This window comes from Penicillium pulvis, assembly GCF_028828015.1.
Source record: "Penicillium pulvis strain IBT 33274 chromosome Unknown contig_7_segment1_segment0, whole genome shotgun sequence".
Lineage (NCBI taxonomy): Eukaryota > Fungi > Ascomycota > Eurotiomycetes > Eurotiales > Aspergillaceae > Penicillium > Penicillium pulvis.
In genome coordinates, this window is record NW_026643079.1 from 1,915,422 (window position 1) to 1,927,758 (window position 12,337).

Consider the following 12,337-nt stretch of genomic DNA (forward strand, 5'->3'; position numbering starts at 1 on the left):
GTAGCCAGAGGTATTACGTAGGACGAACCCCATATCGCATGTTTACTCACTGTGTACTCAATGAGCTAACGTCCCGACAAGAAAATGTTACCAGTCCACAGGTAGAGGTTAAACTCCATGGAAGAGAGCTTCTCCTCCATCAAGACTCTTCCTTTGTTCAGGACTTATACCAAGGCTACATACCTTGCAGGACTTACAAGTCTCCCAAGACCATCAAGATCCGCAACCAAGCAAATTAGCTCAGCCATAAGCCTACTCCTCATAGCATTCACCCGCGTAAATGCGCACGAGAACTCCACATCCACAAAGGATGTAATAGATACCCCCCTACGCTACAAGAAGCCACTCCCACCTAGCGTCTTCAAGGCCAATACAAGGCTCGGGGTCACCGACTTCCAAGACGATAATCCCGGCACACTTGTATACCCGGAGTATGGCGGCTACTACCTCAAATACCCGGACAGCGAATTCGTCGTGGCTTTCTCATCAGACAACCTGAGTGCGGTGCTGGACTTGGCTCATATATCTCTATCAGAACCTTCAGAGCCGAGGAAATGTCGAAGAAGCTGCTGATTTGGCTCAGGAACTTGCGGAGGATGGTGTTGATCTGCACAAATTTGCGGAAGTTGAATTGGATGTGAATAATCGGTGCAGGTTCCATTATTGTGCTTATCCTAGGATGACTGGGACATGTGCTATGTACGATGGTCGTTATTGGTGTAGCAGCCGGCATCGCTGTATTTAATCAACCTTGCAAGCGGTTCGGGCTAATGTTTCACAATAGGGTCATGTTACTAATCCCGTCAATCATGCAAACAATTAATTTTAGAATAGTAGGATAGATCCCGTCATATGAGTATTCCGTACAACCTTGAGATTGGGAGCAATAAAGCTGCATTTCCAACGGGGTATCATTTAGCAACCCTGTACGCCATTAGGGATGTACGTGTTCGTGTTATCGGTACTTTGAAGAAGCAGACGATGAGAATTCATTATTGGTTGTATGTAAACCATCAAAGATAAAAAGGAACACATTCACACATAATAACAGGAGCACGTTTCGAAGACCAGATAAGCCATCGGTACTTTGCAACAGCTTTAAATACAATTCCTGAAACACAAGGGTTCGTATATTTACAGGGGAATAGGGGTGGAAAGGGTGAAGGAAACGGCAGTGCCGGTAAGATCAACCCAGACGGTCAGAGGGTCACTGCCCAGCTGCTCAGTGGCGTAACTCTTGGTGGAGGTAGGCGCCACAGGGAAAGTAATCGGGATTGGCGCACTGCAAGTGTTATCAGTAGCCGAGACGGTGATCGAAATGATCTCATCGTCCTCAATGGTGTAGCTCATGGCGTAATCACAGGCATCGCGAGTGTAGCGAGCCAAGAAGCCAGCGGACATCTAGACAGAGAGAATTAGCATCCAAAATATTGGCAGAGAGTGAGTCTAGAATAACTCAGAAGATGGAACTTACATCAGCGTGCTTGATAGTCACGAGGGGCCAGTCAACCAGACGGACGAACTCCTGCACAACAGTCTCAACCCAGACCTGGAAGAGAGAGTACTGGTAAGAGACTCCATTAACAGTGATAGGATCGGTATCAGCGTTGCGGAGGTTGCCCTGGTGGAACATGTACGGATCGTGGGCAAGGCTGAGGAAGTGGCGGATGGTATCAGCCTTCTCGTTGGCCATGAGGTTATCGAAATCGCCAGAGCCAGACGAGGTGTTGATCCACTCGTCCAGGGTACAGGCAGGGGTGCAGCAGTCGTAGTAGATACGAGTGGCCCAGCGAGGGTTGACTTGCATGCCATCGAAGCCATTGGTAGACTTTACGGTAAAGTAAGGCCACATGTTGTTTTCGGAATTGAGCAGGGCTGAGCGAGTGTTGTCACCGACACAGTTCTTGATGCCGTTATCCCACCAGGCCTGAAGGGCATCACCGTTGTGGAGACCGGTAATAGCCGGGGGAATAATACCATTGGCAGTGAAGTAGGTAGCCTGATCGATTCCGACCTGCTTCAACCAGGCCTGGTTGAAGCTGATCTCCTTGTTGATATCGGCATAGGTAGCGTTGTTCTCAGCCTCGTGGGTGAAAGTGTGGGAGAGATGGGCGAAGCTGTTCAGGTTGGCTTGCCACCAGAGCAGAAGAGGATCACGGCTAGTGCAGTTGGTGGTCCAGTCATAGGCGGTAGGGGTAGCGGGCCACTGGTCAGTACCAGTTCCCAGAGGCTTCTGCCACTCAGCAGTCGTGGCCGCAGCAGCAGTGTAGTAGACACCACCCCCACTGCAGATAGCCCAGCCATCATCAATGTTGGCAGAGCGGTCGATGTTTCCGTTGCCATTGAAGCCAACTTCAGGGAAGTATGTGCTACCGGCGTTCATCTTGGCATTGATAAGGGGAATCCAGGCAAGAATGTTGTCCATATCAGTAGTGGTAATACGGAAGGTATCACCAGCAGGCTCGTAGAGGTTGGTGGTCAACATCATATCATCAATCTGGGTGTTGATGTTGACACGACGCCATCCAGCATGAAGACCGCGAGTCATCCAGGTGATCCAGGCGTGCTGGACAAACGCCGAAGTGGCACTCCAGCTAGGATCAAGAGACATGTGGAATACCATTTGCTCACGGCCGTCGAAATCATTGATAACAGCAGCAGTGGTTACAGTGTCGACGACCGAGTTTGCAGCAAATGAAGCAATTGACTTGGTGTTATTGGTGTCAAGAATAGAAGCAGAGTAGTGGTAAAGACCTTCAGTGCTCACACCAGCAGCAGAGCCAGTGCGCAGTCCAGAAGTAGGGAAGTCGGTGATATCGGTAAAGTAGAAGTCCTGTTCGACGCCGCTATCGCAGCATCCGGAGCCAACAATAGCGGTTCCATAGTCCGAGCCAGGGTAGACATCGTATTGAACCATACGGACGCCATACTCGAGCTGATAGGCATATAGTGTATCCCATTGGTCGCTGGTCAGGGCACTTGCCCAGCCGGCATCACCATAGTCATAGCTAATTCCTGAAGCCACAACGATACCTCCGAAGAGACCTCCATTGGTATTGTTGAGGCTAGGCAGATCAGCACCGGTTGATGGCACCACAAGAGTGGTGTAAGGGATTCCGTAACCATTGAGACCATCGGTGGCAGGTACTAAAGACGTGGAGTCTCTAGCAATCACCAAGATGTTACCCGCGACAGTGGCCTGACCACTGGGCGTCGTGGTAGTACCACATGAGACTGAAGTCATACTGGGTGATGTCCACTCAGTAGTAGACCCAGAAGAAATTGATATAACAAGACAGGACAAGACAATTAAAGTCTCAAAAAAAGTAGAACTAGCTGCACTGGTAGCAGTAGTATTAATAATATAGGGATGCTCCCAATTAGCGACTGACGATGTTCTTCCAAGCTAATCGTTGGGGCGAACGTCTGCAATTTATAATCTCGTATGGAGAGTCTACGGCTCGTATCGGGATTTATGTCCATCTTTGATGCTGACCTGGAGCAGCAAGGCACGCAGGAAAGAGGAGACCTAAAACACAATGCCCCAATGAGAATTGATAGCCAAGCAACCTGAGCGGCAGGGCCCCGAAATTAATCATGGTGGCAATGCAGGTGCATGGAGGTCCCTTCATGCAGTACCCGAGATGCAGGGCAGCAAAATCCCGGAAGCCTATCGGGTGCTCTTGGCTTCGGCTAACAAAGCCTCTCCCATGATTTTCGATGAACTGAGGGGCTTGTTTTTCCATTAGCGTGATTGTTCAGGCGAAGACCGACGAGTGTGATGGGGTATTCCTCAGTGACCGGTATACGAAATCAGCTGAACCGGATCTAATCTGGTCAAGGTCCATGATCTGGGTAAGAGCTAGCATAAATTGCCCTATAAGCGATTGGCTCATTATAAAAGGGACCGAAGTGGAGAGGTGGGTATCTCCCGCAGATGTGATGATTCCAAGTTTGAATGCATGAAAGCTCAGAAGTGTGGAGGAGCTAAGATGGGAACTAAGGCCGAGAAGCCGGGAATGAATTTTTCATCTGAGACATTGATAAAAGTCAAAGTATAATCGGTGTGGACGCGCCGAAGATTTGATATATCGGAGATATTATTAGGGCACCGGATGCAGGGTTTTCCGGCGAGGAGCGGGCCAAGTTTGGGGCTCAGGGACCAGAATCGAGCCCCGCTTGTATGGGGTTCGGCAGCAGGTACCAGCACGTCCGGAACTTTGTCCAGCAGGCAAAGGGGAAACAGGAGATTCTGCCCGATGAGGAATGGTCTGGGCTGGTCGTGCATGATTTGTTCGTGTCCGGGTGACTGGCCATGTCTTGGCACCTTGGCACTATAGAGTTGGTGTACCTGGTGTTGTTTCCCACTAACACTAGGGAGGAAGCTGGAAAAGTGGAAGATCCGCAAAGATCCGCGAAGAACCAAAAAAACAGCATCGGATCGAGATTCGTGTGGATCTAGTCATCTGGGCATCGAGATCGGAGAATGAAGGCAAACGGGCTAAGGTCGCTGAAACCATGGATGAGGCCATGGAAATATTATGAGTCTGAACTTTGGGAGTCCGCTGCACCTAGTGGTGGCTGAGTGGACACAATCAACTTTTGCCACAGAATGTGCAACCACTGACTACATCACGTGCGCCATCTAATACCTTCAGGGGCCCCGGCATCGGCATTAATAGATTGTTTGATTAAAGGATAAAGTGGAATTGGTCTGTTGGATCTAGCCTTATGTCTTCACAATTACCTTCAGGGCTATCGATTACTGTATCATCTGCTCATACCATACATACCGGAACATTTTGGGAAACAATGATCCAACTAATTGGATATTATGATGTCTCTCCATATTTAGTATTTTAAATCCATCGAATGAATCACAAGTTCACGTTTTTCATGTTGAACAAACATGAACATCAATGTATGGAGCATCGTTGTATACTTCCAAGGCGGTGAAGCCCGCAGTGGGTATGGGGGGATTTGATGTTGACGGCTTTCCAATTGCTTACAATTGTACGGATACCTGAGACTTCGGTCCGCATCAAGCCCCCATTGCTCGTTTTTAATTAGCCACTCCAATCGCGAGGCAACATTGCACCTAATGGCCTCACAAAGCTACAGCTCGACCGCACGGGCCAGTCTCAGTGTCAAATCTCCCAACCCATCCGCCTTTACCCCCAACTTTGCCGACCCCAGTTTCGACCCCGCTGATTTCCTCAATGATTCGCTTTCCCCGCTTACGGTGGCCTCATCACAACCCAATGCCTCTCGCGCGCCCGGCTCTCTGCCTTTGACCGAACTGTCAGCCCAAGTACAAACCCTCCTTTCGCAAATCAGTGCCCAGAACGTTCGCCTGTCCAGCACTTTGTCTCAGTTGAGCGATGAGATCCTCCGCAGTGGTGGGCGTCTCGCCTACGAAGTGGAGGTGTTGCGAGGAGAAACAATCGGCTTATCCGAGACCTTGACAGAGGTCCTGCGGGACGACATCGCCAAGTTCGTCGCAGAAACCCCGAATACAACCGCTGTTCCAACCAGTCGCAAGCATTTGATGACGGAAGAAACAACAGAGGGTGCTACATTTACAAAGGACGAGAAGGAAGAAGAGGACGACGAGGACACGGACGAAACAGCGGAGAAGGATGCAACAATGGCGGATCCAGAGTACATCACCAATCTGCGCACACTGAACCAAGTCCGCTCGCGACTAGAGAATGTTGTACAGACCTTTGGCGACGCTATGGAGTGGCCTCTACCCCCATCCGAGATCTCCTTCTCATCCTCCTTTATCTCCGTCTCCGGCCCGGACATAAGTGTCGAAGGGTCCGACCAGGAAGCAAAGGGCCAGGAGGTTATGAAAAAGCTACGAACCGAGACATTGGAGCTGCTGGACAGCGAGGGTGGTGGACGTGTTGGGTTGGAGGCTGCGACTCGCCGCGTGGAGACTCTACGAACATTGGCAACGGTTTGGAAAGGGTCTGCTGAGGAGAAGGCACGGCAACGATTTGTGGATAATTTGGCCCGGCTCGTAGATGAGCGACGGCGCAACCTGGAGCATCAACAAGCAATGGTTGAACAAAACCAGCGCGGTCCAAAGTCCCGGTCGGAACAAAGGCGAGACAGTGATAGTGGAGCACCGGCGGGTGGCTTATTCCGGAATCTGCAGCGACTCAAGGAGGAGATCTACTTGGAGTAGATACAAACGCATAAAATTCACTTTAATTTTAAGACAATGAGTTGTACTATGTTACTATGTTACTATATATGTACAACCTGATGCGGAAATCGGGTTTCCAAGGTTGTCGATCAATGAGCCGTTTCCATCTCCACATGCAACCATTGCGTATTTCCCGCGTGGCCTTTCCGTTGACACCTACAACCACGTCCCCACGACATGTGCAACTCATTCAATTGACTCTGAGATAGTCTCGGCATATTTGGTCATGGCGTCCAGCTCGCCATTGCCGCAGTTCAAGGAGGCCAAGGCAACCGCCACCACCATGATGTGGCAGGTCTACCATCAACGGCCGCGCACTCCGAGGTCGAAAGCCATCGCATACTCCGTTCTAGCATTCCTTTTCTTTCTGTTCATGCTCATTTCGTTGTCCGGAGTAAGTTTCCACTTTGTTGGCTGACTCTGGGACATATCTCGATCGCCATTTCAATAGGCGCGGGGAAAAGACCAGGAACAAGATGCTGACGTCTTAAATAGCAACCCGAGCCTGATTTTTGGACCAAATTCCCATCGCAACACCCATTTCCCGAAAGCCCCGAGCACGCGCAGGTCGCACTTCCTCGACGAACCGATGTCGCCGCCAACGATACTCTCCCTCACGGTTTGGAGAAGCCCAACCCGAATCTCCATGTCTTGGTGCCCATGCAGCAGGGCTCACGCGGTGCGTGTCGAACGCTGGCATCGGCCATGATCTTGGGATACCCTCCTCCAACCCTGGTCGGATACGGAAAGAATACCCCTGGTGCGACTGAGTTTGAGCGCACCGTGGATCGGATCGCTCGTCTGCGCGATTACCTGAAACCGAGCCATATTATGAAGGATCACGATTTAGTGCTAGTTGTTGACGCCGAGGACGTTTTCTTCCAGCTCCCACCCGAGATTCTCGTCACGCGCTTCCAAGAGATTCTGCGAACGAACAACAAGAAGTTATTGCAAAAGCACGGGTTCGCAAAGGTGGAGAAAACAACTGCTGGTGCTCCCCCGGATCTAGTGCCAAAATACTCGCAGCGCGTGCTGTTTGGTGCTAGTAAACTGTGCTACAGTGCCTTGGAGGCCGACCCTGGCTGTGTTTCTGTCCCGGAGTCATCATTGCCCCCGGACGTTTATGGCTGGAAGACGGACATCTACCCTGACGGACACTTGAATCGGCCTCGATGGTTGAATCCAGGGGCGGTGATAGGTCAAGCTGCAGACCTACGACTTATTTATACCGAGGCTCTACGGATCATCGAGCAGCGTCACCAGAAGGATGCCGACTACCAGGCTCTGACGCAGATGTATGGGCGGCAGGAGGTCATTCGCGAGCTGGAGCGACGTCGCACCACCAACGGATTGAAGGAATGGGCCCAAGGAATGTTGGGCATCAACGAAGCCTCAAATATCACAGGAATTCATGTCCGTCTTGAGACAGGACACCGTTATGAGTACGGCATTGGAGTCGATTTCGAATCGCAGATGTTCTTCACTCAGATGATGTCTCGAAATGATGTTGAGTGGGTCAAGTACAACAACATCACCAAAACCTCCTTACTCCAAGGACAATTTGCTGTTCCCCGTGAACATCGTCTCCTTCTCCCGGATGACATTGCCGCACTTCCAAACCCGTACAACCAGAGTCGATTTGCCAAATCTCAGACTACACATCCCGAGTGGAATGCCACGCTGGACAAGCTACCGAACCCGGAGGAGCATTCCTGGCACAATTCGCCCCTAATGACAAACCCCCACTCTGCTTCTGTGCCTGTTCTCTCTCATCTCAATGGTGACCAGAAGCTCCGCAACGCGTGGTGGGAGAAGATGTGGTTCTTCCCCTGGGGTCGTGCCCTTCTCCGCCGTTACGTTCGTTCTTCGCGCGGGTTCGACGCCGCACAGTCCTCTCTTCTGGGCGGCCAAGAGTGGTGGAATATGCGTGGTGGACGAGGCGGACTCTGGACAGACGAACAGAACTGGGTCACATTTTCGGATGTCTGCGAGGGCCAGGAGCGAGATCTCTTCGATGATGATCTGGGCCCCTGGGCTAAGGAGAACGGTGATCCCGATGAGCCGGTTTACAACAGATTTGGCAATCTCATGTACGGCAAAGAATCTCCTAAAGAAGAGGGGTCTTAAGTGCGTCTGGGAATACTCAACTCTCCCGGACTCTTGCTCGCCTTCTCACTATTCCCACTACTCTTTACATGGCCTATACATGACCGATATCGTCGGGGAAATGTGTAACCGAGTATTGTGTTTTGGCAATATTTTGCACATATTGTCCTTGGGTTCTTCATGCCCTCCTTGATACCACTTTGAGCTTTTTGTTTTAAGGTCATGCATGGCACTGACCTATGCCGTATGAGAGTTATGGCGTTTTAATTTGGTTCGTTCTTTTGAGATCGAATATGTATTACATAGATAGAAGGCTTCGACAGATGCCATTACCTGAAGCTGGCATCGTACATAGAATTGGAATATTTTGGCTTCACCTTATACTTCAAGAGTAGAGTAAATAATGACCCAGTTCAATTGGAATTTATACCACGCTCGGCTGCTACACATATGCAAGCTTCATACTCAATCAACACAAACAGAACGATCGCGAATCCGCATAGAATTGAGGGGGCCAATAAACCCGGGATATCAAACACAACAAAAATCTACTTAACCCAAAGTTATACCTCATAAATACTAACTCCCATAATGCTCACTCAAAACCTCCCGAATAATCCCCAAAACAAACTGCACATCCTCATCAGATATCCGCTGCTCCCGCTCCTCAACAACAGACTCGAAAATAGCCATAGCACCAAAATCCTCCTCCTCACCACCCTCACCGTTAACAGCATTCCCGTCCTCATCAACATCCATCTCTCCATCCCCATTAGCCATCTCATCGCCATTCTCGCCCTCAGTCGAGGTCGTAACGCCAACACCCAAGTTCAGAATCATAACCACTTCGGCCTTGGTAAGACCGTAAGGCTTGAGCTGTGTGATCAGTTCACGGAGGGCGAGGTCCATAGGTGTTTCTTCTGAGGAGAGGTCGCGGGGTGGTGCTGTGGACTTTGTGAGATCGTTGTTATCTGATGTGGTGTTTTGAGCTGGGGGACGCATTGTTCCAAATGCGGACGCGGATTGCGAGGAGGTTGGGCGAGGGGTGTAGCGGGGGTATTTTAGGATATGAGGCGAAATGCGAGTGACATAGTTGTGGATCTGCGTAAGATGTTAGCTTATGTTCCTTTGCGCGGTATATAACTAGGTATTTTAGGATGAGATGGACTACGGCTCGCTATTAAGATAGACTTGGGAATATGGTCCTGGATCTGGGAGATATATGCGAGTAAAAGAGTTCATAGGGAGCTTGCTTACTTCCTTGACCACGGTGTTGTGGTCTCTCAGGTCTGGGCTGGGAACCCATCGATCAGCATTCTGCGGCGGATCGGGAGAGCGGCGGGGCGGGTTGGCTGTTAGGTAGGCCAGAACCTCAATGTTGGTGAGGACGGCAGATTGGGGGTCGAGGATCTGGATATTCGGTTAGTCAATTGTTCTTTCGAGGTAATCAGGTATTTCATACTCTCATTGTGCTGGTCTATTTGGTGTTTGAGTGACCGTCCAAAGGTGAGAGTCGCAGCTGAGGGAAAATTACTTATTTTGCCGGCAGATATCCGGGCGGTAGTATGGGCGGTCTTGGTGATGTCCTGCAGGCTGCAAGTCTTAGACAAAAGTACCACAACCTACGACTGGAGTAAGACTTGCAGCCTTGGGATCAGACAAATAGCATTGCAATCATATGTCGCATAGGACAGCCTAAAGAGTTACAAATAGATCATTTGCTGAATGCTACTCAAAATTGAAGTATGAACAGATTATTCAGCTAAACTGTACTGCCTTGACCAAGCACCGTCTGCGCCATAAAAACGAAACAAAAAAACGTAGATCAACCTTGAAATGCCCCCGAACATGCGAGCAAGGCCGCGACATGAAAAGAAAGTGATATCATACAGATTGCGCAAAAAGAGGCCATCCATCACATTGCACGAAACTTTTGAAACAAAAGCAATTCATCGCTTACTCGCCCTTGCTCTTCTTCTTCTTCTTATCCTTCTTCTCATCGGCCTCGTCGGAGCGCTTGCGCTTCTTGCCATCTTCCTTGTCAGCCTTCTTGGACTCCTTCTTAGACTTCTTCAAGTCCTTCTTGCTGACGGCTGTCGGGTTACCAGAGGCATCGAAGGTGATCTCTCCGCGCTCCAGCTTGCGCTGGTAACGCTTGACACTGAGACCGGCCTTGGCGGCCTGCTTCTCGAGCTCGGACTTTGAGTCGTCCTCGGACTCGGACTCAGAGTCAGAGTCAGAGTCGGCATCCTCCATATCCTCGTCTGAGTCAACCTCCTCGACGAGCTTCTTCTTCTTGTCCTTCTTCTCCTTCTTGGCAGAGGCGGGGGCATCAGTCTCCATGGCATCAGCATCAGGGTTGTATTTGCGGGCCTCCTTCAGGTCGAACTTCTGGGGCTGGGAAGTGCCGTTGGGGGCAATGGCCACACCGCGGGGCTTCATGGGCTTGCCCTCCATACCGGCAAGCTTGCGCTCAAGGTTGAAGCGAGCCTCAGTACCGAGAGCAGCCTTCTCCTCCTCGGTGACATCCTCATCCCACTCGCCGAGGGCATCAACACGCAGACCCAGAGAGGCCTTGGCGGCGAGAATACGGGCCATCTTGCCCTTGTTGCGGCCGGTGGCCTGGCCGATCAAAGAGGCGTGGTAGATCAGACCGTACTTAGGTGTGTCGTGCTTGGTCTTCAAAGCACGGAAGAGGGCCTTCTCGGCACCCAGAATCTGGAGGGTAGAAGCAGGGCTCTTGGCAAGGCTGGTCAAGCTACCAGCGTGGGCAATCAGACGGGCACCAACAAGGTCACCGACAAGAGCAGTCAGGTTAGGAGCAATGGCGTTCATGCGGGAGGTCAGGTAGCTAGCAAGCTGGGCGCGGTACTCGTACAGGGAGACAACCTGGTCGGCGAGAGCCTGAATGTTCTCGAGATCATCCTCGCTGATCTCGGTACCCATGGAGCGATCAGCAGCGGTCTTGACGGCACCCTCAATCTCCTCTGGCAGAATCTCAGCGAGATCAACAGTCTCCCAGTTGCTGCGCATGCCCATCTTCAGGACGAGCTTGGCGTAGGCAATGTTGTCGTTAAGGATCTTAGCAAGCTCGGGGAAGTGCCAGCCGTACCATTCCTTCACACGCATAGCGTAGGTGTTCAGCTCCTTGTCCATGTCATCCAAAAGACTGATGGCCTGGACGATCATGGTATCAATCTTATCGGGAGAGAACTTGAGCTTGTGACGGGCGAGAGAGTGAGACAGACCAAGGGCCATGGTGGACATGTCACTGGGACCCAGGCTGGGGATGAGAGAAGTGAGGTGCTCACGAATGGCACGGAAGGCCTCGGCGGTAGAGGAATCGGCGATCAGCTCGATAGAAAGACCAGGCAGCTTGCCAATGGCATTTCCTGAAGACCATAATGTCAGTGAAAAGCGCATCGGCTAGATGATCGAATTGAACATACCGAGCTTAGGGTCCGCAACAGCGAGGGAAACCTTCTTCTCATCCTTGATTCCCTCCAACAGCGAAGCGAGGCGGGGAGTAACCTTGCCCTCAATGATAGCGGCAGCCTCCTCAACAGCGGCGGCAGCGCTCTCGAACTTCTGGAAAGACTTCAACTTGAAACTATTGGCAATATTAGCATCGCTGTCTACTGCAACAAAAATTTTCGACCATTCCGCGAATTGGTCTCCCCCGCTCCACTGGGTTTTTTTTCTTGAGTTTTTTCTCCAGAGGCAACGATCACACATACAGGTTTGTAACACCTTCGGCGGTGGAAGCATCCTCCGGGAGCTGGTCGCGCTTGAAGAGCTTCTTGTCCTTGGCCTTCAGCAGGGCATAACCGGCGCTGGTTTCGGTGAGGATGAACAGCGACATTGTGGCTGCTGGTCGGGGAAAAAAAGGAACAAGCTAGAAATGTGGAAGGCCCCGGTTCGATTGGCGAAAAAAGACGGACAAGAATGAGTGGACCGTCGAGGCGTGCACCGTTGGAGAAGGGAATCTAGAAATTTTGCAACGGAAAGAAAAAAGTG

The 12,337-nt window shown here is 50.9% G+C and overlaps 6 protein-coding genes across 6 annotated transcripts; 2 read left to right on the plus strand and 4 right to left on the minus strand.

Annotated features, from left to right (window-relative positions):
• Positions 1-448: 448 nt before the first annotated feature.
• On the minus strand, positions 449-661 carry N7503_008677 (uncharacterized protein; the record flags this gene model as incomplete). The annotated part of the gene is made up of 1 exon (XM_057068224.1): positions 449-661. One exon carries the CDS (start codon positions 659-661, stop codon positions 449-451), a length of 213 nt encoding a protein of 70 aa, XP_056919079.1.
• Positions 662-1,134: 473 nt separating this feature from the next.
• Positions 1,135-3,244, minus strand: agd3 (putative extracellular serine-rich protein; the record flags this gene model as incomplete). Its single annotated transcript, XM_057068225.1, has 2 exons — positions 1,135-1,401; positions 1,475-3,244. The coding sequence occupies 2 exons, from the start codon at positions 3,242-3,244 to the stop codon at positions 1,135-1,137; spliced, it is 2,037 nt and encodes a 678-aa protein (XP_056919080.1).
• Positions 3,245-5,101: 1,857 nt separating this feature from the next.
• Positions 5,102-6,193, plus strand: N7503_008679 (uncharacterized protein; the record flags this gene model as incomplete). The annotated part of the gene is made up of 1 exon (XM_057068226.1): positions 5,102-6,193. The coding sequence occupies one exon, from the start codon at positions 5,102-5,104 to the stop codon at positions 6,191-6,193; it is 1,092 nt and encodes a 363-aa protein (XP_056919081.1).
• Positions 6,194-6,440: 247 nt separating this feature from the next.
• Positions 6,441-8,341, plus strand: N7503_008680 (glycosyltransferase domain-containing protein; the record flags this gene model as incomplete). The annotated part of the gene is made up of 2 exons (XM_057068227.1): positions 6,441-6,608; positions 6,710-8,341. 2 exons carry the CDS (start codon positions 6,441-6,443, stop codon positions 8,339-8,341), a joined length of 1,800 nt encoding a protein of 599 aa, XP_056919082.1.
• A 558-nt stretch (positions 8,342-8,899) lies between these two features.
• N7503_008681 (uncharacterized protein) lies at positions 8,900-9,788 on the minus strand (the record flags this gene model as incomplete). The annotated part of the gene is made up of 3 exons (XM_057068228.1): positions 8,900-9,421; positions 9,578-9,730; positions 9,783-9,788. 3 exons carry the CDS (start codon positions 9,786-9,788, stop codon positions 8,900-8,902), a joined length of 681 nt encoding a protein of 226 aa, XP_056919083.1.
• A 488-nt stretch (positions 9,789-10,276) lies between these two features.
• nop58 (RNA-processing protein NOP58) lies at positions 10,277-12,182 on the minus strand (the record flags this gene model as incomplete). The annotated part of the gene is made up of 3 exons (XM_057068229.1): positions 10,277-11,712; positions 11,770-11,930; positions 12,058-12,182. The coding sequence occupies 3 exons, from the start codon at positions 12,180-12,182 to the stop codon at positions 10,277-10,279; spliced, it is 1,722 nt and encodes a 573-aa protein (XP_056919084.1).
• Positions 12,183-12,337: the final 155 nt, after the last annotated feature.